This window comes from Manacus candei, unplaced genomic scaffold (assembly GCF_025592945.1).
Source record: "Manacus candei isolate 608988 ecotype Guabito, Panama unplaced genomic scaffold, ASM2559294v1 h1tg000166l, whole genome shotgun sequence".
NCBI classification, from domain to species: Eukaryota; Metazoa; Chordata; class Aves; order Passeriformes; family Pipridae; genus Manacus; species Manacus candei.
Window position 1 is genome coordinate 53,444 of NW_026138214.1, and position 23,929 is coordinate 77,372.

At 66.0% G+C, this 23,929-nt stretch overlaps 5 protein-coding genes across 19 annotated transcripts; 3 read left to right on the plus strand and 2 right to left on the minus strand.

Annotated features, from left to right (window-relative positions):
• Positions 1 to 937: 937 nt before the first annotated feature.
• On the minus strand, positions 938 to 3,868 carry FLAD1 (flavin adenine dinucleotide synthetase 1). Of its 4 annotated transcripts, none has more exons than XM_051773187.1 (7): positions 3,710 to 3,868; positions 2,834 to 3,590; positions 2,259 to 2,406; positions 1,966 to 2,064; positions 1,747 to 1,884; positions 1,252 to 1,325; positions 938 to 1,169 (listed from the first exon to the last, which is right to left on the minus strand). In XM_051773187.1, the coding sequence occupies exons 1-7, from the start codon at positions 3,851 to 3,853 to the stop codon at positions 958 to 960; spliced, it is 1,572 nt and encodes a 523-aa protein (XP_051629147.1). In that variant the 5' UTR covers positions 3,854 to 3,868; the 3' UTR covers positions 938 to 957. The 4 variants fall into 4 exon arrangements, with proteins under 4 accessions (XP_051629147.1, XP_051629144.1, XP_051629143.1 ...); XM_051773184.1 differs by having other exon boundaries at positions 1,695 to 1,884; XM_051773183.1 differs by having other exon boundaries at positions 1,695 to 1,884; positions 2,259 to 2,409.
• Positions 3,869 to 4,195: 327 nt separating this feature from the next.
• CKS1B (CDC28 protein kinase regulatory subunit 1B) lies at positions 4,196 to 5,245 on the minus strand. Of its 3 annotated transcripts, none has more exons than XM_051773239.1 (3): positions 5,010 to 5,245; positions 4,526 to 4,653; positions 4,196 to 4,459 (listed from the first exon to the last, which is right to left on the minus strand). In XM_051773239.1, the coding sequence occupies exons 1-3, from the start codon at positions 5,117 to 5,119 to the stop codon at positions 4,407 to 4,409; spliced, it is 291 nt and encodes a 96-aa protein (XP_051629199.1). In that variant the 5' UTR covers positions 5,120 to 5,245; the 3' UTR covers positions 4,196 to 4,406. The 3 variants fall into 3 exon arrangements, with proteins under 3 accessions (XP_051629199.1, XP_051629200.1, XP_051629197.1); XM_051773240.1 differs by having other exon boundaries at positions 5,061 to 5,197; XM_051773237.1 differs by having other exon boundaries at positions 4,196 to 4,653; positions 5,061 to 5,225.
• A 161-nt stretch (positions 5,246 to 5,406) lies between these two features.
• Positions 5,407 to 15,452, plus strand: SHC1 (SHC adaptor protein 1). 7 transcript variants are annotated; one of them, XM_051773174.1, is made up of 14 exons: positions 5,433 to 5,473; positions 7,349 to 7,432; positions 10,947 to 11,108; positions 11,342 to 11,412; positions 11,702 to 11,765; positions 12,039 to 12,158; positions 12,592 to 12,645; positions 12,770 to 12,821; positions 12,993 to 13,119; positions 13,235 to 13,403; positions 13,615 to 13,672; positions 13,773 to 13,940; positions 14,025 to 14,287; positions 14,536 to 15,452. In XM_051773174.1, the coding sequence occupies exons 2-14, from the start codon at positions 7,421 to 7,423 to the stop codon at positions 14,662 to 14,664; spliced, it is 1,449 nt and encodes a 482-aa protein (XP_051629134.1). In that variant the 5' UTR covers positions 5,433 to 5,473; positions 7,349 to 7,420; the 3' UTR covers positions 14,665 to 15,452. The 7 variants fall into 7 exon arrangements, with proteins under 7 accessions (XP_051629133.1, XP_051629134.1, XP_051629132.1 ...); XM_051773172.1 differs by lacking the exon at positions 5,433 to 5,473 and adding an exon at positions 5,495 to 6,024; XM_051773173.1 differs by lacking the exon at positions 7,349 to 7,432 and having other exon boundaries at positions 5,407 to 5,473.
• A 293-nt stretch (positions 15,453 to 15,745) lies between these two features.
• On the plus strand, positions 15,746 to 17,800 carry PYGO2 (pygopus family PHD finger 2). Its single transcript, XM_051773199.1, has 3 exons — positions 15,746 to 15,969; positions 16,048 to 16,097; positions 16,169 to 17,800. The coding sequence occupies exons 1-3, from the start codon at positions 15,846 to 15,848 to the stop codon at positions 17,258 to 17,260; spliced, it is 1,266 nt and encodes a 421-aa protein (XP_051629159.1). The 5' UTR covers positions 15,746 to 15,845; the 3' UTR covers positions 17,261 to 17,800.
• Positions 16,181 to 23,807, plus strand: LOC127463564 (phosphomevalonate kinase-like). Of its 4 annotated transcripts, XM_051773159.1 has the most exons (13): positions 16,181 to 16,273; positions 18,614 to 18,692; positions 18,991 to 19,096; positions 19,180 to 19,232; positions 19,323 to 19,749; positions 19,832 to 19,855; positions 19,938 to 20,011; positions 20,096 to 20,221; positions 20,305 to 21,281; positions 22,483 to 22,546; positions 22,981 to 23,133; positions 23,203 to 23,332; positions 23,548 to 23,807. In XM_051773159.1, the coding sequence occupies exons 1-13, from the start codon at positions 16,254 to 16,256 to the stop codon at positions 23,682 to 23,684; spliced, it is 2,370 nt and encodes a 789-aa protein (XP_051629119.1). In that variant the 5' UTR covers positions 16,181 to 16,253; the 3' UTR covers positions 23,685 to 23,807. The 4 variants fall into 4 exon arrangements, with proteins under 4 accessions (XP_051629119.1, XP_051629117.1, XP_051629118.1 ...); XM_051773157.1 differs by having other exon boundaries at positions 19,180 to 19,749; XM_051773158.1 differs by lacking the exon at positions 16,181 to 16,273 and adding an exon at positions 18,002 to 18,069 and having other exon boundaries at positions 19,180 to 19,749.
• The last annotated feature ends 122 nt before the right edge of the window (positions 23,808 to 23,929 follow it).

A 23,929-nucleotide genomic window follows, 5' to 3' on the forward strand; every position in this document is an offset into this window, starting at 1 on the left:
GTGCCTTGGTGCTACTCAGGGTGAGGGTTGGAAGGTTTGAGGACGCACACGCGCACGCACACACACACACGCTCTCTCCCAGAGCTCTCTCCAAACAGATGCAGCCAGTCAGGCGCTGTTCAGGTTTACTGGGGGTCTACGACTGTGGGGAGTGCAGCGTCCCAGCGCCGGGGGTCCGTCAGCTCCATCAACACGTGGCGACAAGCACAGTCCTGGGGAGGGCAGAGAGGCACAGCAGGTGAGGACCCACTGATCAGCATCAAGGCTGCGCCCCCTCAGTCCCCAGAAGCACCACAGCCAGGCCCCCTGTCACCCCCCAAGCACCATGACCAGGACCTTTTCGCCCCCAAGAGCACCATGGCTGGGCTCCATCACCCACCAGGCACCACGACTAGGCCACTGTCACACCCCAAACGCCACATCAAGCAGGCAGCTGCAGGCGGTCACTCACCCACAGAGGCAGGGCGGGCAGGGAGTGCTGGAGGTCCTGCAGTACTGAAGTAGGGGGGAGGGGGCATTCCCTAGTCCAGCAGCTCACGGATGCACCAGCTGCAGAGAAGGAGGTAGACGCACTCCCGCAGCAGCCGCAGCAGCCAGGAGCCCAGGCGCAGCCCCAGGGAGGTGGTGGCGGGCGCCGGCAGTGCCAGTGCCCGTGGCCGTGCCCGCGGAGCACCCAGTGGATGGGCTGCCGTGGTCCAGAGGAGCTGCATGGCTGATGAGGGATCAGCTGGATCTGATGTGAGCAGGAGAGGCAGCAGTGCAGATACACAGGGCCCTGGTAAGCCCTGGAACCTGCTACATTCTCCATGCTTCCAAAACCTCCACAACAGTGGGTACAGCGAGGGGGGCATGGCCTGGGGACCCTTTTGTTCCTCCCACTCCTGCCACTGCCCCAATGGGGCCCTTGGGGCCCAACGAGGCCACGCGCCAGCGCAGCGCAGACCACAGCAGGTTTATTCAGTGCTGACAGGCAGCAGGTTTATTCAGTGTCATTCCCGGCAGCTTTCCAGAGGAGCCTCCCAGAGCATGGCCTTCACAGCCGGGACGTGCGCTCCTCTTCCTCATTCTCCAGCTCGTAGGCAGGCCGGTAGCTCTCCCGGCCCCAGGCGTCGGTGCAGCGCAGCGCTGGGTTCTTGCGCGTGTTGGCCATGCTCCCCAGGGAGGTGTAGCTGTGGAGGGAGGAGAGGGCTGTAGGGCTGCGCCTGGGGGCATTAGCTGTGCCTACAAAGAAGGCAGCACTTGGGTACTCACCCCTTGTCATAGAGAATGCAGTAGGGAACAAAGAGCTTGCGCAAGAACTCCCAGATGTCCCGGTAAGTCCAGTCCTGCAGGCAGAATTGAACATGGACTGAGGCAGAGGCCTCCAGGGAAGCAAGCTGGACCCTGCTAGAGAGCACCCAGGAGAGCCAGATGGTCCCCAGAGCACCTCTTTCTGTCTCAGTGCCTCCTCATACACAGGGAAACACCCTGGCAGGCAGGAATAAGCCCTGCCCGACAGCACCAGGCAGCCTGGCTGCAGCAAGAGGCACCCACAGCCACGGCATGGGGCAGCAGATGCGCTGGGGAAAGCAGGAATCATGAGAGAAGCCCTCCAGGATAGGGTTGGATCAGTGCTAGCTCCCAACCCCATCATTTTACCTCTCCCAGGCCCCATGGAGACAGTCCCAGCCCCAAAGCAGGTGGAGGACACGTACCAGCAAGGGGTTCACCCGCATGTACTGGGGCCAGTCAGGGTCTGTCATGCACATGGGGGTCAGGGTGCATGAGTAGGGGTCTGTCCGCCGCGTTCCCATCAGTACGGCCTCCAGCTGTGGCTGCTGCTCCTTTAAGTGGGCCAGGGCCTCCCGGATGGAGCCCTCCACGGTGCAGAGCTGGACATCGTACCTAAGCAGGCAGGGCGGGCAACTGTCTACAGGCAGTGTTGCACACCCCCTGCCTGGCAGCCCACCCTGCTCTGCCTCCTACCTCTGGACAGTGGCTTGGATGAACTGCTCCATTTCAGGGAAGGGGGACACAATGCGGATGTAGAGCACTTGCAGCCTCTCCTGCCTCACCGGGAACCGCCTGCGGAGAGACCCAGCACAGCTGGGCCCTGGCCCACAGCAACCAGAGGTAGGGCAGTGTCCAGTCCCCATCAGACAGGCCCCAAGAATCCACTCATTCCCCCAGAGTGGGGCAAGTGAGAGCCCCAGAGCCCCAGCTGGGGTGTGCGGGACACCCCCAGCCCTGCCCCAGGCTGAAGCCCCGTGGGCAAGTACCTCTGGACAGCAGCGTGGACAAGGTGCAGCAGGGCCGTGCAGTCCTTGCCCCCGTTGAAGCCCACGCAGAGCTGGGCCAGGCTGTACTGGTCCAAAGCTTCCTCAATGGTTTGCAGGGCTGCTGCCACCTTCTGCCCAAGGGCCGAGCCTGCTGGGATGGGACAGTTGGTGCCTGCCCAGGTCACGCTGCCTCGGCGCGGCCCCAGAGCCTGTGGCACCTCACCATTTGGATGTCTTGTTTCCTGACACACAGTGGAGCCACTGCTGGCACCGCAGCAGAGAGCTTGTGCAAACCAGAGGTCTGTGCCACAATGGGACAGGGATCATGAGGGCACTGGGGAACTGCAGCACTGCTGCTGTCACTGCACACTGTGCTCTCAGACTCTGCCACTGCTGGCCCTAACTGGGCTTACAGGTCCCACTCCCACCTGTGTGGGACAATGCAGAGCCAGTAAAGCCCTAGCACGCCCCAATGAGCCCCCCACCACACCACAACAGGCAAGCTCCGCTCCCAGGCCAGCATTCCCACTGCCCCAGCCCTCCTGGGCTGCACAGAAGTGCAGAGGCACAGGTACCTGACTCTGCCAGGCTATAAACTTCCGCAGCCGCCCGAGAAACGTAGTCTGTCACCAGTGGCACAGCAACACCCGGTGGCAGCTGCCTCATCAAGAAGCCATACGCCTCCTCCAGGTCCTGCTCCGACTCAGAGTCCAGCGTCAGCTTCACGCGGTAGTAGTTGCTGGCCCAGTCCGGGTAGGAGCCCAGGCTGACGCGGCCCTGGAAAGCAGCATGGGCCCGGTCCAGCACGGGTACGATGAGGAGCTCGTCAGCTGCCACATAGACGGCGCGGGAGTGGAATCGGGTCCGCTCACTGCGGAACAGGTGAGCGAGGCCGTCCAGGGCACGTTCCATCAGTGCCGGAATGCCCGGGAAGATGTACACGTTGCGCACGCTGACCAGCGGGTAGTCGAAGGCGCTGCCGCGGCCATCCGTGCCATAGTTGAGGCGTGCGGACTCGGGGACCCGGGCCAGCTTCATCTCAGGGCACTGCGCCTCTGTCCTGCCGAAGAACTTGTGCACCAGGGCCACCAGCTCGGGGTGGGGGACGACATTCTCCTCGAAGGCCTTGGCCACGGCCTCGAAGGTCACGTCGTCGTGCGTGGGGCCGATGCCGCCCGAGGTGAGCACGAAGGTGAAGCGGGCAGCGAAGGCGGCCACCTCGCTAGCGATGGCCTCCACCTCGTCGGGCACCACCGAGATCCGGGCCACCTTCACGCCCAGGGCGCGCAGCCGCCGGCACATAAAGAAGGAGTTGGTGTCCTGAGTGTGGCCCTGAGGGGGGACGGAGACACCCGTGACGGCCCCCCAGCCCCGTGCACAGATCCCGGCCCGCTCCCCCCCCCCCTCCCGGGCCTGCTCCCCCCACTCCCCGGGCTTGCCCCAAGCCGCACCTTGAGGATCTCGTCGCCGATGACGATGATGCCGGCGGTGCTGGCGGAGCCCCGGGCTGGCCCCTCGACCGCCATGGAGCGGAAAGCGGCGGCGCGCAGGGCCCCGGCCGCCCGCAGCGCCCGCCCCCACAGCGCCCCCCACATGGACCCTCCCGGACACTCAGCCGGGCCGCGGCACCTCCCCGCGCGCTCATCGGCCCGTCCGCCCGTCCGTCACGCGGCCTTACCGGCGCCCATTGGCCGGGAGGCGGGACCACGGGGACGGAACCATCGCCGGGGGGAAATGGGGATGTCCCCCCTCGTGGCCATGGGCTCGCCCTGCGGGCGGGGGCATCGGGAGCGCCCCCACCCTCACGGCCCCGGGATTCTCCCCGGGGGACACCAGGAGTCCCCCCAGCCCCCGGGAAACCCTCTGCTATCCCCGGGAACCCAGGCCAAGAGGCTTCGCGGTCCCGGGAGCCCCTCGACCCCCCTAACCACCAACCACAGACAGGCGCTCCCAAAAACATCACTTTATTGAAGCTTCGGAGGCCTCGCAACAGGAAAAAACCCCGGCACCGGCGACGAGTCGCCACGGCGGCGCCCAGGCGGCACCAAGGGCCAGGGGGTGAAGCCCCCCAGGAACGCCGAGGAGGAGGAGGAGGAAGGTGCTTTCCCAGCTCGAACGGGCTGGGAGCTCCGGCAGAGCGGGGACCGCTCACTTTTCCGGCTTCTTGGGCAGCGGCCGTCGGAAGAGCAGGATGTGGGGCTCTGCGGGGGGAGAGGGGCGGTCAGGCCGGGCCCTCCGGGCGCTCCCCGCCCCCCCGCGGGGCTCACCTGGCTCGTGGATCATGTAGTGCACCCAGCCCTGGCTCTGCTGCACCCCCAGGTTCCGCCACTCCGACTCCGACAGCAGGTGGGTCTTGGGCACCAGCTTGGCAATGTCCTTGGGCAGCATCACGTGCCTGCGGCCCCCCCCCCGCGACCTCCGGTGAACACTGGAGCGCGCCCGGGTCGCCACACCCCAGCACTCCCCAGGGACCCTGACCCGGTCACCCCCACAGCCTCTAATTCCCAGGATCAGGTTCCTCCCCTCGGGGAACGGGACCGACTCCGTGACCCGACACAGAGCCCTCAGCGGGCCTCCTCCGTTACCGCGATAACTTCCCTCTTGCTCCGCAGGGCAGCCACACCTCGCCCACCACCCCCCTTCCACCAGCGAGCCTTTAACGGCCTCTCCCCCCACCGTGCACCGTTACTGGGACATCCTCCCCTCACCCGTCCCCGCGGAGAACCGTAACCGAGCTCCCTCCCTCCTTACCAACCACCCGTTACCGGGTCCCCCCGCTCCCCGGGGAGGCCCTTCCCGTACCGGTACTCGAACTCCTCGTCGTCGTACTTGTCGGAGTAGTAGATCTGTTTGTGCGCCATGACGGGCCCTCCGCGCCCCCCCCCTCCCTCGCCCCCCCAGCGGCCGTTGATTCCTCTCCCGCCCCTTTTCCTGGGGCGCTTTTCAAACGCCGCCGCCCCGCGCTCCCATTGGCCGGCACCGCCCAGCGGAGGGGCGGGGCGCGAGCCCATTGGCCCGTGCGTGCGCGGCACTTCCCGCGGGCCGGTGCGCGGCCTCGCGATTGGCTTGAGTAAGGTCACGTGACCGACGGGGCGCGGCGCGCGTAGGCCGGAAGTGAGTGGCGGCGGGGGCGCGCACGGGGGGGGGGGCGCGCGCAGGAGCGGCACCGGCGGGGGAGCGGCGGCGCGAGACCCGCGCGAGGCCGATGGTGCCCGGTGAGCGCGCGCCGGCCGGGGCGGGGCGGGGCGGGGGTGGAGGGGTCCCCCCGCGCAAGCGGCCCCGCGGCCCGAGGCCGCCACAGGCCTAGGGCCCCGCGGTGCCCGTTCGGGACTTGACTCCGCACCGCTCGCCGCCGCCGCCCTTCTACCGCCACCCTCCTGAGGTGCCGCCGCTCCCAGTGCCGCCCTTCCTTTCCCAGCCGCCTCGTGTTCCCGGCGCGGGGGAGCCGAGCCCGAGACAGGCCCCGACCTTCCTGTACGAGGCCCGGCCGGGGCTGGAGGTGGCGGTGCCGATGCCGGGCTGTGCCGCGCTCCCGGGACGGTCCTGGAGTGACCCACCCGGCGTGGCGGCTGCCGTGTGTGCCCGGGCTCGGGCTTGCATCGCCCTGTGCCGTGCTGGTGCAGGACACGGCAGGGACGCGGCTCCAGGGGCGCTGCGGGACCCGGGGAGACCCCCGAGCCCTGGACCGGCAGGACCTCCGGGACGGGGGCAACGGCTGCGTTTGGAGGGTTCCTTGGCCGCCCTGCCTTCTGTGCCTCAGACCAAGGCAGGGGTGACTTCCCTGAGCAGACCGGGCTGTTGTGGGCAGGGGTGGCTGTCCCCCTTTGTAGGCCTTTGTCTGCTCCCCAGCGCTGTGTTGTGTCCATCTGTTGTAGGCTGTCCCTGCCTCTCTATTTGAAATCCTTGGATGAGGCCACCCACACGGAGTAGACCCCAGACATGGGTTCTAAGGAAGCATCACCAGGGCCCCGCTCATCACGTTGGTGTGGCAGAAGCCTCTGGCCAAAGGGCAGCTCTTGGCAGTGCTTCCTGGGGCCGCCCTGGGCTCGGCCTGGGGCAGAGGGGCCAAAGATGCCATCCCTTCCCAGCCAAGTGGGGCAGGAGGACCCACCCTTTGGTGGGAGAATGCTGTGGATGGGCCACCTCAGGAGCTGCTCAGAGCAGTGTCCCCTCCCCAGGAGGGTTGCTAGTGACCTTTGGCAAGGCTGAGCACCGTGGCTCAGGGCTCTGACACTCCTTCCCTGCCACCAGCCTCAGCCCCTGGTGTCCCAAGGGCCCAGTCACCACCTCTGCTCAGCAGTGAGGAATATGACGTGGTGCTGCAGGGGTTGATCTCCACAGCCAGTACCAGGCAGGGCCCTCTTATCTCACTATCTCCAGAGCAAATGGCCACAACGCCTGCCTGGGCTCCAGATAAGGGTGTGATTGCTGCTGGGCTGTAAATCATTCTGCTGCCCTGGACTGCTTGGCTGTCCCAGCCTCAGCTGGGTGGTGGGGGTGGGAGCAGGAAGAGCAGCAGCTCCAGAGCTGCTGCTTTGCTTTCCTTGTTTTCCCCTCACAGACCTTCCTGCATCTCCCAGCTCCCCCCTTGTAGCCTCTTTCCAGGAGTCCCTTTTTTGCTGCTCTGCTGGGAGGAAGGGGCACAGCCCTCTGTGTGTCATTCTGCATCAGGGATGGAGGGAGGGGCAGCTCTGCCCCCCCTGGGCTGCCTCTGCTCTCCCTCCTTGCGTGTGGCTTTCTGGCGCTGGTTTTTGAGCTGGGCAGGGATCGGCTCCAACACTTGTCTCAGGTCATGGAGTGACTCTTGGCCCCTGACACTGTTTGCCAGTGTGGGTAAGGCCTCAGCAGAGCCAGGCTTAGCCTTGTGCTCCTGCCCTGCTGCATCCCAGCTCTGTCTTCCCTCTGATGGGAAGCAGGTAGCTTCCCTGGCTCTCTCGTCCCGTGTACCAGCAGCATGTTTTCACAGCTGCCACGGCCCCATCCGACTGCGGTCAGCATGGAGGAGCAGGGTCTGCCTCCTGGTGCCAAGGCCCCTGCATTGGCAGGCTGGGGCAGGGCTGGCTAACTCCCTGTTTGTCCCTGAACCGCAGGTCGGAGTGCCAGACGAGAGGGGCTGTGCGTCTCTGCTCCCTGCCTGGGGCCTGCCCTGCTCTCAGCCAGCGATGGAGTACGTGGTAAGGACTTTGGTGGAGGACTAGGTGGCTTTGGTGGTGGATCCTGCCTGCCCTCTCTCCCTGCTGGGAGGGCCCCAGCCTCCTCCCCGGGTCTCCACTGGCCGTCTCCCAACCCCTCCTCAGAGCGAAGGAGAGGTTAGATGTAGTGTGCTGCAGCTGTGATGTTTGGGGGGAAAAAAATTAGCTGTTGGCTTGATTTGAGAGTTTTCCTTTGCTTCCTCCCTGCCTTGGAGGCTTGAGTTTGGCTGTGGTTGGACAGAGGGGGGTCTCCTGCCCAGGAGTGAGGTTTGTACGTGCGGCCGCCTGCTCCTTGCTGCGATTTCTTGCCAAACCATTGGCATGTTCCAGGTCTCTGACTCAGCTCCCAGTTGGTGTTTCCTGGGAGGATGTTGGTAGTGGGGCCCTGAGCGTGCCCTCTCTGCTTCTTTTCCTTGCCCTTGGCTGGAAGTCCCAGTCCCAAGTGCCTGAAAGTAGCCCATGTCCCTCTGTTTCTCACAGTCCAATGTCTTTTTGTGGTGGCAGGGCACACGGAGCAGCTTCCTTGGGGACAGCTGTTCCAGCTGCTCTGCTGGAGGGGCAGGAACTCCTGCTGCCTACCTGGCAAGGGATGGGGCTTGGGGCTGCCTGCTCAGGCAGGGGTAGGTTTTCTGTATCTCCACGCGCCTCCAGGTTTGCCTTCTGCACTGGGAGCCCCCTGGGAGGGAGGGCTCTGATGCCCTGGGGTGGGCTCTGGGGCTGAGGGACTGTGGTGGCAGCACTTCTGGTCTCCAAGGGCTGGGAGCAGCAATGCACCTTGTCACATCACCACAGGTGATGTGGGCAGGCTGGCCTCAAAGGTCCTGAGAAAATCAGGAATTACTCCAGCTTATAAAAGCAGAGGTGTGTCTGAGCAGGGGCTGTGGCTGTAGGGCTCATCAACCCTTTGCTGCCTGGCAGGGATGGTGGCTCCAGGCCCTGAGGTGGTGGGAAGGGGGCAAGGAGACACTCCTGCCCCCAGGCAGTTCCCTTCTGCTCTTAATCCTGGCAGGCCCTGGAGTAGTGTCAGGGCCTGTGGAGCTGCTGTGCTGGGTGACCCCAGCCCCATATCCACTAGTGGCCAGCCCCTTGTGGGCAAACCCTGCTGCCCCCGCAGCCATTTGACACCACCCAGCTGGGCTCCCCTGGCACCGGGGCTGTGCTGGCCCCTCACTGGGCGGGTGGCTTCCTGGCTCCCTGGCCCCAGACTTCCTGCTTTTCTTTAGAGCAGTGGCGCTGCTGGCCACGGGAAGGTCACAGCACCGGCCAGGGGCCCCTGGTGGGGATGAGCACTGTGTGGGATGGCCGGCATGGGCTCCCTGTGCCCGCGGGACCCCCAGGCTGAGGTGGGGGCTGGCATTTGCAGAGTTGGTGTGCGTGGCCCAGGAATGCTGCTGTGACAGACCCACTGTCACGAGCCATAGGCCCTTGCATCATGCAGGAGGCAATTTCCAGCTGCATCCTGGCTTTTTCCTTTCCCTATCCCTGTGGCAGTGTGCCAGGCTTTGGGAAGTGGGGCAGAGCAGCTGCCGGTGCTGAGCAGTGCTGGGCGAGGGCTCCAAAGCCAGGAGAGCCCTTCCCTTGGCCTGGATTTACCCGGTTTTAGTTTGGTGGCCATTTTACAGAGCACGTAGTGATTGGGAAGGCTCTGGCCAGTGGTCTGTCAGGGGTTGGTTCTGCCTGAAATCGCTACCCCATCCCACAGGTGGTGGAGGGGGAAGAGCTCTTATTCCTCAGTGGGGCCAAGGCTGTAGAGGACAGCACGGCCAGGCTGACCCAAGTTCCTGCTGCACACGAGTACCCCAAAGATGGGGGAACAGGGAAGACCTGCCCTTGAGCCCTCTGATCCACAGATGGGAGTCCTGCCTGGCTCCCCGTGGCTGAAGAGGCCAATTTTTGCCCCTTGGCATGCTCCTGCTAGCTCCGCCTGTGACCTTGATTTTTCTGCTCCAGATAGGCGCTGGGTCCCCACCCCTCGCCGGGAGCCCCTCCTTCGCTGTGCCCCAGCCGCAGCGCAGCCCCCGCTGCGGGCACAGCCTGCCCTGCTGCCCGTGAGTCAGCACGGCCCTTCCAATCAGCCGCAGCCCTCTCTTCTCCTCTCCCGGGAGGAGCCGCCGGGATGTGGGAAGCAGCAGCAGCAGCAATGAGCTGCAGCCTCTCCCTCCAGCTCCCCACCACGGCTGGGGGTCCGTGCTGAGACGCTGCCTCGCCCGGGGCGCAGCCCACCTGTATTCTGCACCTGGCCGGCCCTCTAGGCGAGATCCGTGCTCTCTCAGGACTGGATGTCCCCAGCATTCCAGGCAGCTGCAAGCGCTGGTGTCCTCTCAGCATCGCTGCTCCCCCCTGGCAGAGCCCGGCGAGCCAACGGCGGCTGCTCGCCGCCGGCACGTGGGTTTGCGTGGCGCTGGCCGCCACAGAAGGACCTTTTTCTTCCCTCCTGGATGGTGCTCGGAGCGGGGCTGGGCTGGGCTTGGATGTACTCTGTGGCAGCCTTGTCTCCAGGCTTTAAATATTCATGCTTTTGATTTCCTCTTAGCGGGCCGGCAAGCGGGTAGCTCAGGGGCCAGAGTGAGCGGCTGGGGCAGAGGGCGGCTGTGCCGGACCGAGCAGGGCAGAGGGAGCTGGATCCGGCCCCTGCATGAAGACAATGGGATTTGCTGCCGGCCTGGTGCTGGAGTGGCAAGGGGCTTGAGGACCTGCAGGCTGGGGACAGAGCGTTCTGAACTCCTCTTCCCGTGCCAGCGGCTCCCCGGGGGCATTGCTGCGGCCCCGTTTCCTCCCTGCTGCGGCGCGTTGCTCTTGGTCTGAGCAGATCCGCTCATCCTCGCTGACGCCGATCGCGATCGATAGGCTGTGCCTGCGCCAGGCAGCCCCTGGTCCCGCTGCCCAGCGCCCCGGGCCCTGCTCTCCCTGCCAGCCATGCCAGGCTGGTGTGGACTTGGTGTGGAGCTCAGCCGAGGCTTCTGCTTGGGGGCAGCTTCCCGGGGGCTGCAGGCACTCAGACTCTCCGTGGGGCCCCTGTGAGGTCCAGCTGGCTGCCTCCACCCCGCTGCCACTCTGGACAGGGCGGCCCTAGCCCTTCTCACCTCTCTCCGCCATGGATCTCCTGCAAAAGAGCAAATACAGCCACCTGCGAAATGAGTCTGTCTCCTCTCTGGAGGAGACCGTGGGGGGCCCAGGGGACCCGTCCTCCCCTGTGGAGTCCCTTGCAAGCACGCAGTCTCTGCCTGGCTCCCTGTCTTCCTCCTCCTCCTCCCTTGGCGCCACGGCACCTCTTGGGGAGCTCTTACCTGAGTCGGAGGACAGCCCTACCACCCTCTGCTCCTTCTTCCCTAAAATGGCCAATCTGAAGCTCTCCAATCCTGCCAACCTGCTCAACTTGCGGGGCTCTTCAGCTGGCAGCATCCCAGGGGAAGCCGGGCCCCCTGGGTTGCTGGCATCAGTGCCAGGGGGTGCTGCCAGCTCCGGCTCAGCAGGGCCTGTCACTGTCTGTTCCCAGGATATGAACAAGCTGAGCTGTGGGAAGAAGACGCGTGTGGAAGGCGGCCAGCTGGGGGGTGACGAATGGACCCGCCACGGCAGCTTTGTCAATAAACCCACCCGTGGCTGGCTGCACCCTGATGACAAGGTCATGGGCCCCGGGGTCTCCTACCACGTCCGGGTGAGTGCCGGGGACTGGGTCAGAGTGGGAAGGGTCACCACGGGGATTTGGGGACCTCCTGGCATGCTCCTTGGGGGGGGGGGGGAGGGCAGTGGGGTGGGGGCAAGTGGGCAGTGTGATTCCCAGGGAGGTCACCACTGCGGAGCTGGGGTGCTTGGGGCCCCAGCCCCCTCCCTGGCAGCATGGGGGGTGAACCCCATGGCCGGCCAAACTCACCTTGCTCTCTTGCCCAGTACATGGGCTGTGTGGAAGTGCTCCAGTCCATGAGGGCTCTGGATTTCAACACCAGGACACAGGTCACCAGGTGAGCTCTGCCTCTCCCCAGGGGCTGCTGCTTTTGGGGAGGGGTGAGGGGGGTTATCTGAGTCCCACGCAAGCCCCTGGTGGCATGTGGGGCTTTCAGTGGGGGCCAGGCTGCTGCAGCCCATCAAACACTAACACCAGTGCGGTTTCCCCAGCTGGTGCTGCCAGGGAGGCTTCCACTTTGTCACCCTGTCACTCCTGTGCTGGTTCCTGTGTCCTCAGTCCCATGGTTGGGGCGTCTTTGGGGGGCCAAGCAGTGGGGGACTGACATCTCTCTGTGCTCCCTGCAGGGAGGCCATTGGGTTGGTGTGTGAGGCTGTGCCCAGTGCCAAGGGAGCCGTGAGGAGGAGGAAGGTGAGGCCAGGCTGGGGAGCTGCTGGGGGAATGTGCATGGTTGGCTGGGCGTGGGCAGAGGATCAGATTCTAGCCTGGCTGGCTGGGCTGTGCTGTGCTGTGCTGTGCTGTGAGCCCGGGGCTCTGATCTCCCACTGTGGCTTGGGCCAGGGCCAGTGGTGAGGATGAGGTACCCGTCTCTGCTGTAGGGGTAGTGGGATGTGCCCTGTTCACGTGCCTGCTGGGCTGTGTGTGGCCTGAGGAGCCCCTTCCCACCTTGCCCTTTGCCTCCAGCCCTGTGGCCGCTCCCTGAACTCCATCCTGGGCAAGAGCAACCTGAAGTTTGCTGGCATGCCCATCACCCTGACCATCTCCACCAGCAGCCTCAACCTCATGGCCTCAGACTGCAAGCAGGTGAGAGCGGGGAGGGGTGGAGGCTGGGCTGGTTTTGGACTAGCAGGAATCCTCGTGTCCTCCACCCCAGGTCTAGCAGAGGATGTCCAAAGGAATCTCTGGGTGGGCTGTGTGACTTGCTGAGTGCCCACCTCCCTTCAGGCCCCAGGGCTGAAGAGGTGGGAGAAATATCCCACGTCCTTTGTGAGATCTCTTCTGGAGACTGTGAGACCCACGTTCTCCTGCCTGAGGCCAGGTCTCCTGGTTTTGACCCTGCTCTCAGTGGCCCTAGTGATGTCCCAGTCCTTTTCCTGGAGGCCTGTGGCTCATAACCAGGGTTTCAGTGGCTTGTGAGCCCCCATGGCAGGCCAACCCTGGGGGGAGCAGGACATGCCAGCCATGGCTGGGTGCCCAGGAGCTCCTGGCTGTGTCCAGTGACCTCTCCACCTTGCAGATCATTGCCAACCACCACATGCAGTCCATATCCTTCGCATCTGGGGGAGACCCGGTGAGTATGCAGAGTCTCCATCCCTGCTCCCTGCTAGGGACTGGTGCCTCTCCTGCCCTTTCTTGAGGTTTTGGGCCCTGTGCTCCCTGGCAGCCCGTTCTCACTGCTGGTGTCTCACCCACAGGACACAGCCGAGTACGTCGCCTATGTTGCCAAAGACCCCGTCAATCAGAGAGGTGAGGGTCCTCAATGCCAGAGCCCCATTTTGGGGGTGTTTAGGCCCAGCTCAGTGCAGGGGGAGGTGCTCGATGACCCTTAAGGAAACTCTGGGGTGTACGGGGTAGGCTCAGGGGTGAAGAACCTCACTGCTGGAGTTCTGCAATCCCATCCCACCATTTTCTGCCTAGCCTGCCATATCCTGGAGTGTCCTGAGGGCTTGGCGCAGGACGTGATCAGCACCATCGGTCAGGCCTTCGAGCTGCGCTTCAAGCAGTACCTGAAGAACCCCCCAAAGCTGGTGACCCCTCACGACAGGTCAGGGCAGGGTTGTGTGAGAAGGATAAAGGTGGGAGGGTGTCTGAGATTGGTTTTGGAGAGGGAACGCAGCCCTGGCTGCTGTCGTGGACTTATCTGTGCTGTGCCTTCCCAGGATGGCAGGGTTTGATGGCTCTGCCTGGGATGAAGAAGACGAGGAACCAGCCCCGGATCACCAGTACTACAATGACTTCCCTGGCAAGGAGCCTCCCATTGGGGGGGTTGTGGACATGCGGCTGCGGGATGGGGCCGCTCAGACCCCGAATCACTTGGGGGCCACGCTGGTGAGGCTCTGGGCACGTCCTCCTTGGAAAGCTCCATCTTACAAGGGAGATGCAGGGACCCTGACTGGGCTATTGGTTCTGCTTGGGGTTATCCCACCATGAGAGTCATGGGATATGTCTCCCCAGTGTTTCTGGCAGCCCGGGGTGTGGGGAGTGGGAAGTGGAGGGAGCAAGAAGGGGAGTGGGGGCTCACCACTGCTTCTCCCTGCAGCCTGTGGGCCAGTCCAGTGGGGAGCATGACCCCCAGAAGCAGCACACTCCTGCCCAAGGTAACGTGACAGGTGTACCTGGTCCCAGTCTTCTTCCCTAGGCCCCGAGCTGAGGGCTGAGGTGGGCTGGAAACCTACTGACCCCAGTGCTCTTGGTTAGCAGGGAGAGAGAAATACCCAGCTCCAGCGGGCACATCTGGCCGCGTGGACCTGTTTGATGACCCATCCTATGTCAACGTGCAGAACGTGGACAAGACACGCCAGGCCCCAGCCACGGGCACCACAACCACAGCCAATGGCAGCACACAGAGGGACCTCTTCGACATGAGTGAGTGGGATGACAGCTGTGGCCAGGGCAGGGGTGGGTGGCTGCGGGCTTGGTCATGGTCCCCCTGCTCCTCTGTCCCTTCAGAGCCCTTTGAAGATGCCCTGCGTGTACCCCCGTCCGTGCCCATGGGGCTGCCCCCTGCCCAGGTGGTGGCCTCCATGGAGGAGCAGCTGAGAAGAGAGCCCTGGTACCACGGGAAGATGAACCGCAAAGAGGCCGAGAAGCTGCTGAAGGTGAACGGCGACTTCCTGGTGCGGGAGAGCACCACCACCCCGGGCCAGTACGTGTTGACTGGCCTGCAGGGTGGGCAGCCCAAGCATCTGCTGCTTGTCGATCCTGAGGGAGTGGTGAGTGCATGTTGGGGCCCGGGATGGAGCTCGGGACAGCTGGGGGGCATTAAAAGAGACACCAGGGCATTGGGGTTCTGCACCACTCATCAGGGGACAATTCTCAGCTGGCTTGGGGGATGGAGAGGGCCTGGTGGAGCGTGGGGGTGAGATGCAGTCTGTGCCCAGCCCGTGCCATGGAGGGCGGTGGCTTTAGCCCCGCCGTGGGCTCCGACAGCCTCCTGAGAACCCCTTTCCTGGTGCCCCAGGTGCGGACAAAGGACCATCGCTTCGAGAGCGTCAGCCACCTCATCAGCTACCACATGGACAATCACCTGCCCATCATCTCAGCTGGCAGTGAGATGTGCCTGCAGCAGCCGGTGGAGAGGAGACTGTGAGCGCCCGGTGGGCCCCGTGCGCAGCCCCCCCAGTGCACAGACCTCTGGCCCTGTTCCCTGCCCCAGGGAGCCCTCAGACTGCTGGGTGCTCTGCCCGGGACTGAGCATGGACTTGGCTGAGGACAGGGCCTGTCTCCCTTCACCCCGTGAGACTGGTGGCCATGGGGGGCTCAGGCTATGAGCGCCTGTGGGATGGGGGCTGCTAGTGCACAGCCCCTGCCCCTCCACAGCCCCTTTGCACAGCAGCTCAGCTCCCACCAAAACCCAGCCCTGCTGCTGTGCCATGGCCACTCTGGTGCTCTCCAGCACGGGCTTGGGTCTGGCAGGTCTGAGCCCCCCTGAGCTGGAGGCAGCCTGGCCTTGTCTCTGGCCCCTGGGCCAAGGAAGGGGGCCCATGGGGGGCTCGACTCCCCCAAGCACGAGGCCCAGCTGGCCCCACAGCGACTGTACCGGATCACTTTACGTGTTAACTCTGTGCCTTGACCCCGCAGGTCCCACACACTTATGCAAGGGCAGGGGCTGGGGACAGAGTCCCCCCCACTCCCCCCCGCACTCATCCCCCCTCCGTGCCGTGCTCATGCTCCAGGACTTGTGCCACGACATCCCCTCCCTGCACGGGCGGCTCTGGCAGCCTCGGAGGGGTGGCGGGAGGACCCCCCTGCATGCACAGCCTAACCCCCCTCCAAGCCAAAGCACGGCCCTGCCCTCCTCCTCGCAGTCCGGGGCCCCCTGGCCCCACTATACCAAAGGAACTGGTGGTTGTATATTAAAGTTGGTATTTCTCTAGGCCCTGGCTGGTGTGAGCTGGGGGAGGGGACCACCGTGGGCGGGGAGTCCCCCACGGGCTCTACAGAGGGTCCTTTCGCCTTTTCCTCCCCCTCCTGCCCTTCTAAATGGTTCGGACCGTGTGTTTCCCTCTCCCCTCCCCCTTCGCGCTTCACTTGGTTTGGTCCGAGCGGGGATGTGGGGGAGGGGCGGGGTACGCGGTTGATTGACGCATCTCGCGCACCCTGTGATTGGCTCCGCGCGTTCGGCCCCGCCCTCCGCGAACGGTGATTGGTCCCGCTCGCTCTGCCCCGCCCCCCGCGGGCCGCGATTGGTCCCGCGCGGGCCCCGGTCACGGGCCCGGTTCCGGTTCCGGCGGGGCCATGGCGGCGGCGGCGCGCGCGCCCTGAGGGGCCATGGCGGCCCCGCACGCAGAGAAGTTGGAGGGAGCCGTCCCGGCCCCGCCGCCCCCGCCAGGGCCCCCGCACCCCGCGGGTAACGCCGCCGCCGGTGGGCCCGGCCGCAAGCAGGGGAAGGCAGGTGAGTGCCGGGGCAGGGGTGGGTGGAAGGGGGGGGTCCCCCCAGCCGCCGCTGACGCGGCCCCGCTTATCCCCGCAGGGCTGCAGATGAAGAGCCCCGAGAAGAAGCGCCGCAAGTCCAACACGCAGGTAAGGGCCGGGCCCGGGGGTCCCGGGGAGGAGTCCCCAGCAAAACCCTGACCGCCGCCTTCTCCCCGCAGGGCCCCGCCTACTCGCACCTCTCGGAGTTCGCACCGCCGCCCACCCCCATGGTGGACCACCTGGTGGCCTCCAACCCCTTCGAGGATGACTTCGGAGCCCCCAAGGTGGGGGCGGCGCCCGCCCCGTTCCTGGGCAGCCCCGTCCCGTTCGGCGGGTTCCGCGTGCAGGGCGGGGGGATGTCGCCGCAGGTGCCCCCCGGCTACGGCGGGGGGCCGCAACCCTTGCGGAGGCAGCCCCCGCCCTTCGCCCCCGGGCAGATGGGCCCGGCCTTCAGCATGGCCCCCCAGAACCCCAACTACGTGCAGGGCGGGGGCCTAGGCTTCGCCGGGCAGCCCTTCAGCCAACCCCTCGGACAGAACTTCAGCCCCCCCATGGGGCAGCTCATGCAGGGCCCCGTCGCGGGCTTCGGGCCCATGATCTCCCCCACCATGGGGCAGCCCCCACGGGGTGGGGGGGACATGGGCCCCGGGCCGGCCCTTAACCCCCCCGGAGGGGGCCCGGCAGTGGCTCAGCGCTTCAGCCAGCCCAGCAACCTCTTTGGACAGTCACCCCTGCAGCGCCCCGGGCAGAACATGCCCCCCCTGCCACCCACTGCCAGCCCCTTCCCCGGGGCCGACCCCACCTTCCCCGCAGGCAGCGAGGAGGGAGGCGGCAAGAATCCCCCGCCCAGCACCTTCGCCCCGGAGCAGCACTCGGGCTCTCCCGCCGCCGTCAACGGGGCACAGCCCGGCTTTGCCCCTGGCAGTGCCACCCGTGGCACCGGCACCCCCGACACCAACAGCCTCCCGCTGCCGCCCCCCGGGAAGGCCCCTGGAGCCACCTCCAGCCACCAGCCACCCCCGGGGCTTGTGTACCCATGCGGGGCCTGCCGCAATGAGGTCAACGATGACCAGGACGCCATCCTGTGCGAGGCCTCCTGCCAGAAGTGGTTCCACCGAGAGTGCACGGGCATGACAGAGAACGCCTACGGGCTGCTCACCACCGAGGCTTCGGCCGTCTGGGCCTGCGACTTCTGCCTCAAGACCAAGGAGATCCAGTCTGTCTACATCCGGGAGGGCATGGGACAGCTGGTGGCCGCCAACGACGGCTGAGCTGCCCTCCTGACGCTGTGTACAGCTCCTCACGCCAACTTAGGACCAAACCCCCATTTTTTGTAGCTGTCACCCCCTCCCCCTGCCAGCTGTGTCTGCTCCCCCGGGCACTACCAGCCACTGGGAGCCACCAGGGGAGAGTGCCCAGGGGACCCGGGATGGATCTGGCTGTGCCATTGCCAGCCCTTTGGTGTGGGGAGGGCTCTGGCCCTGGTGCGCCGGCCCTGGGAGGGCTGAGGCTTCCCAGTGCCCCTCAGCACTGCCCAGTTCGGTCAGTGCCCTCTCAAGGGGCTCCTCCCACGGATGTGCCGCAGTCCCGGTGCCCCGTGTGCATTCACGGGGCAGTCCCGGTCCTTCCTGCTCCCTTGCCCACCCCCAGTGATCCTGGTACCCGCTCACCCTCTCCCCCCGCCCCCCCAGGTTCTCTCCGCTATAGCCAATCGTTAAATGGAAACTTTTGTACCGTCGCTATAAAACTGTGAAACGCGCGTGTCGCTGTCTGTCCGAGGGGAGTGTCCGGGGGAGGGGGTCGGTGACCTTCCGGTACCGGGGGGGTTCAGGGGGGTCGGTGTCTGTCTGGTACCGGGGGAGTTCAGGGGTGTCTATGTCTGTCCGGTACCGTCGGGGTTCAGGGGGGTCGTTGTCTGTCCGAGGGGGGAGGCGGGGGGGATATTGCCCGGTCCCGGCGGGGCCGCGCGCCCGTCCCGCCCCCCGCGTGCTCCATTGGCCGCTCCCGTCACGTGTGTGCCCCGTTCCCGGGGGCGGTGGCGGCCCCGGGGAAAGTTCCCGGCGGGACGCGGCGGGCGCAGGTATCGGGGCCGGGGGGCGCGGGCGGGCCCGGCCCGGCCGGGGCCGCATGGGGCGAAGCGGAGGGGGGATGTCACCGGCAGCGCCGTCACCCCCACTCCCGGGCCGCTTCTGGGTTCCGAGAGGCTGGGGCGGACGGGGAAGGGCGGGGGCTGCTCGAGATCCCCCTCCCGGTGCCGCTGCTTTGCTTTGGGGTGGTGGGATCTCGAGCGGGGCCCCCGGTGTCCCCACGCCGGGCCCCGCGTTTCCCCGTGTCCCCACGCCGGGCCCCGCGTCCCCCATGTCCCCACGCTGGGCCCCGCGTCCCCCGTGCACCTGCCGGGCGGCGTCACCGACTAAAAATACCCCGCGGCGGCCGCTGGGGTCGGGGGGGTGGCGCGGCGGGGCCCGTGCTCCGGGATGGCTCCCTGAAAGCTCCGGAGGGTCCCCGGCCACAGGCATCGCTTGGGAGACTGGCTTTAACCAGGACCGCGGCTCTCCCGGTCACATCCCGGGGGTACTGTGAGCAGCCGGGTCACGTCCCGCTGTCCATCCGTGTCCTTGCAGGTGGCTCCGGGCTGTCCTCATGGCGGAGAAATCGGACTCCCGAGACTCAGAGAGCAGCTGGGTGCTGGCGGGCAGCGAGGTGAGGGCTGGGGACTCCCAGGGCCGACCCCGCTGCTAGGGATCTCCAGGGCAACATCCCTGGCAGCCCCATGCCTGGGGACGCCTGGGGCAGCGCCCTAGGGCTGGGAATCCCGGGGCAGACCCTCGGGGCTGGAGACCCCAGGGCAGCCCCGGATGCTTGGGGTCCCCTGGGACAGCACCCCACTTCTTGGGACCCCCTGGGCAGACTGTCACAGCCTGCCCAGGGCTGTGGGCAGAGTGGGGCACACAGAAGTTGCAGCTGAAGGCGTCACCCTGCGTCTCCCCCCTTCCCCCAGGGTCTGCCCATCGACACAGTGGGTCCAGAGCAGGATTCCCACAGGACTGAGGATGAGGAACTGCAGGAGGAGGAGGAGGATGAAGGCACCCAGGATACAGCCACAGGCAGGCAGACACCATGGGGATGGGGCAGGCCTGGTGTCACCCCCTGTGCCACCGTCTCACCCCCATGCTCTATCTCTCCCCAGCCATGACCACCAATGGTGCCACCACCTTCCCTGGCCAGACCCTACCCCCCGAGGTCAGTGGGCGGAGTGTGAGCCAGGACGGGGGGCCTGGGGGGCTGCTCCCCCCACGGGGACACCCCACACACCAGCACCTGTGCCTGCAGGACCCAGAGGAGTGCACGGAGCCCGGGGCATGGGCAGTGCCTGCCCCAGATGGCTCCACAGAGCCCAGTGTGACTGAGGGTGATGAGCAGGAGGAGCCTGATGCTGAGGCTGAGCCACAGTCCTGCCCTGGCATCCCTAGAGCGGGTCAGGACCTCGCAGGGCAGTGCTCAGAGGCAGACCCTCCCTGGAGGTCTCCCCGTCCCCCATCAGGGCCACAGACAGAGGATGGGAGCTGCACCAGCAGTGACAATGACACAGAGGGGCTGCGGCGGCGGCAGGGCCACAAGCCCCGTCCTGGACCCCCTACTGCCCCGCGCGCCCCGCACCGGAGGACACCGGACACTGGTGACGAGGATGGGCTCAGCATGAGCAAGTACCTGCTGGGCATCTTGGCACTGGTGGCTGTGGGGGTGCTGATCATCACTGGTGAGTGGGGATCCTGGTGGCTGAGGCCCCAGGGACAGTGTGGGGTCCAGACATCCCCCTCGTTGTCCCCTTCTCTCCCCAGGTGGCATCTACGACCCAGTGGATGGTGAGTATGTGGGACTGTCCCACCTGGGCAGGGGGACATCCCACAGCAGCCTGGACACTTGGACCCACATCCTCCTCCACAGGCCCTGTGGAAAGCGTGGGGAGCTGGGACTTGGCTGCTGGAGAGCAGGAGTCGCTGCTGTCCACTGACAGCAATGTAAGGAGGGGTCCTGAGCAGGACTGAGTCAGGGCAGGGGACGTCCCAAGCGCCCCCAGGCCTCCCAAACTTCCTGTCCCCCAGGACTCACAGCAGAAGCCGCCTCTGCCAGATGCTGGGGACCCCCAAAGCATGCAGTCCATGAACCAACTCCTGGACAAGCTGGCCAAGGAAAACCAGGAGATCCGGCTCATGCAGGCGGAGCTGCAGGTGGGTGCCTGGCGTCCTGGTGTTGTGTCCCGGTGGTGCTCTGCTGCTCCCACCTCTCTCACAGTCCCCTCCCTCTGCCCCAGACACACAAGGATGAGCTGCGGGCGCTGCTGCAGAGGAGCGAGGGCCAGGCAGCTGCAGCGGGGGCGCAGCAGCAGGGCCTGGCCAAGGAGAATGCGCGGCTGCACGCGGCACTGGAGCGGGAGGTCAGTGCGCTGCAGGACGCCCGGGCTGAGCTGCAGCGCCTGCAGGCCACGGGGACACCGAGCAGCCCCAGGGGGCCAGCAGCAGAGCGGCCCCATGCCACAGGTGTCCCAGCGCACGGCAAGGCCACGGCACGATGGCACGGTGAGCTGGATGTGCTGCGGCGGGAGCTGGCGGACACCCTGGAGCGTGTGCGGGGCTCTGGGGATCTCCAGGGGCTTGTGGAGGAACTGAGCGCCCTGGAACAGCGCCTGGGCCAGGTGCTAGAGGCGGAGGGGGCCGGGTCCTTCCCCACACCCTGGAAGAAGCCGTTCAAGGTGGAGAAGGAGAGCAAGTGGCACAAGCAGCACAGCGCCAGGGGGGCCCCACACGAGCAGGAGAGAAGGAAGCATGGCAAACCCCAGGGGCACAGGAAGGACCCCCGGCCCCCCCGGGAACACAAGCCAGGCAAAGGCTGGGGGAAGCCATCTCACAGCCACCCCCAGCAAGGCTCCCGTGAGCTGCCCCTGCTCAAGCGGTACCGGGCACCGCAGGGCTGCTCAGGGGTGGCCGACTGCGCCCGCAAGGAGGGTCGGGAAGTGCTGGGGGCTGTGCTGGAGCCAGTGCAGAAGGCGCAGTTCCTGCGGCTGCTGGAGAGCTTCATGGGGCGCCTGGGCTTGGGGGGGCACTTTGGGGGGCTGGCAGCACGGCTGGACGGGGTCTTTGGGGCTGACGGGGTCTTTGCCCACGACCGCCTGCGGTTTGTTGACTTCGTGGATGATGTGGAAGAGCTGCTGGAGGAGGTGGCGTGGCAGGAGGGGGGTGACAAGAAAGCGGCCGATGGCTTCGAGGAGTACATGCTGCAGCACTACAGCGGGTGAGCTGGGGCAGGTGGTGCCAGGGGTCCTGGGGGATTTCCCCCCTCAGCACCCCATCCCACCTCCCCTTCTCTTGCAGCACCTCCGGGAAAGAGTGGGGCCGGAGGGCCCCGCAGCACCACGGCATGGGGGGGTAGAGCCAGGGGACAGCACTGTACTGTGCCAGGGTGGCTCCTCACCACAAGCCTTCAGCCATGCAAGGGGCCCCCCATGGGCTGTTTTTGGGGGGCTGGGAGCTACTGTTGCACCCTGTAGGGCCGAGTAGGGCCAGGTCCCTGACCAAATGCACTGTGTGATGCTTGACTGCCACCACGAATAAAGTCACCACTGGGCAGAGCTGTGTGGGTGTGGGGGGGAGGGAAAGGGAGGGTGCTGAGGGAAGAGGGTCCTGGGGAAAGGGAGATTTAGAGGAGGAATAGGGAGAGTCAGGAGGAAAGGAGAGAGCAGAGGGGAATGGGGTGCTGTGGGGCAAAGAAGGGGTGCTGGGAGGGAAGAGAGGAGTGCAGGGGGGAAGAAGTGGTGTGGGGGGGAGAGGGAGTGCAGATGGAAAGACAGAGGGGCAGAGGGGAATAGGCGGTGTTGGAGCAGAAGGGGCTTGCCGGGGGAGAAGAGAGGGTATTGGGGGGAGCTGGGAAAATGGGGGATGCTGGGAGGAAAGAGGGAGCGTTGAGGGGAACAAGGTACTGGGCAAAGGGGGGTTCAGAAGGAGAATGGGGTGTGTGAGGAGGAAATGGGGAAAGGGAGGGCACAGGGAGCAGAGGGGTGCTGATGGTACGGGATGCTCTGAGGGGCGGGGCAGAGCTCGCCGTGTCCCTGGGGGGTTTGCGGGGCCCCCTCGGTGCGGTGCCGGTCCCGCCCGGCAGAGGGGGCCGTGGGACGGGCGGAGTCACCGGGCCGGGGCGGGACCGGAGCGGGGCCGGGGGCGGGACCGGAGCGGGCCCGGGGCGGGCCCGAGCGCCGATGGCGGCGCCACGCGTGGTGCTGCTGCTGAGCGGGAAGAGGAAATCGGGGAAGGATTTCGTGGCCGAGGAACTGCGGAGCCGGTACCGGGCGGGGCCGGGGGCGGGGGCGTGGGCCGGAAAGGCCCCGAGGGCGAGTCCGGTACCGGAGGGGTGGGTCCGGTACGGGGGGATGGAGAGATCGGGACTCGGCCGAGCGGAGCCGGTGCCAGTGCCGGTCCCGCTGACCCCTCTCCCGCAGGCTGGGCCCCGACGTCTGCACCATCCTGCGCCTCTCCGGGCCCCTCAAGGAGCAGTACGCCAAGGTACCGCGGCCGTGCCACACCCCGAGCCACGTCACATCGCGCCGAGCTGTGCCAGGACACTCCTTGCCGTGCTGTGCCGTCCAACACCATGACATGCAGTGCCACACTGTGCCGAGCTGTGCCATGCTGCACTACACTGTGCCCCTCCCCACCATGCCGTGCCATGCCATGCCATGCCACACTGATCTGTGCCAGGGCACATGCTGTGCCGTGCCTTGCCATGTGCGTGCCACACCACACTGTGCCGAGCTGTGCTGTGCCCTGCCATGCCATGCCGTGCCATGCTGTGCCATCCCATGCTCATGCCATACCACACTGTGCTGTACTGAGCTGTGCTGACCCATGACATATCTCACCTGCCCTTGCTGTGCCATGCCATGTCATGCTGTGCTCCATGGCCTGGCCCATGTGCACTGACCCTCCTCTCCCTGCAGGAACATGGCCTCAACTTCCAGCGGCTCCTGGATGCCAGTGCCTACAAGGAGACTTTCCGACAGGACATGATCCACTGGGGCGAGGAGAAGCGCCGTGCCGACCCTGGCTTCTTCTGCCGGGCAGCGGTGGAGGGGGCGGTGCACCCGGTGTGGGTGAGCTGTTGGGGGGCACGAGGGGTGCCAGGGGGGCACAGGGTGGGCGCTGAGGGAGCCCCCACACAGGTGGTGAGTGACACACGGCGCCTCTCGGATGTGGAGTGGTTCCGGGACGTCTATGGGGACGTGGTGCAGACCGTGCGGGTGGTGGCTACCGAGGAGACAAGGAAGAGGAGGAACTGGGTCTTCGTCACTGGTGAGCAAGTGAGGGGCAGCTTCGCCGAACACAGCACCAAAAACAGGGGTTGACCCACAGGCACGGGTCTGCTGCCTCCACTGCCACTCCTTGGCAGTGGGAGCCAGAGGTTTTGGATCAGCCCCCCAGCTCTGGGGGGGTGAGGCCACAGTGGGGGGGACAGACGGACAGATTGTGACTGTCCTCGGGGCCTCCCCGAGCTCTGCTGCTGCCAGGGGTGGACGATGCCGAGTCTGAGTGTGGCCTGGACCAGGGAGTAGCCTTCGACTGGGTGATTACCAACGACGGGGATGAGCTGGCCTTGGGCGAGCAGCTGGAGACGCTGCTGCAGGCGCTCCACAGAAGCCTATAGCTCCATGTCCCTCCACTGAGGCTTGGGGACCACATCCCCCCTCCCCAGCCCCCCAGCATCCCCCCTTCCACCTTTTGCCAGCACTTCCTGTTCTGGAATAAAGCTCCGATATGGAGAACCACTGCCACGCTGGGGCCGTGTCTCATTTCTGAAGGAGGGACACACAGGTGGTGTCCCCTCACCCCTGCCATGAATTCACCAGTTTTTGAGGGCACAGGTGCATTTTAATTACTTCTGCCTGGGCA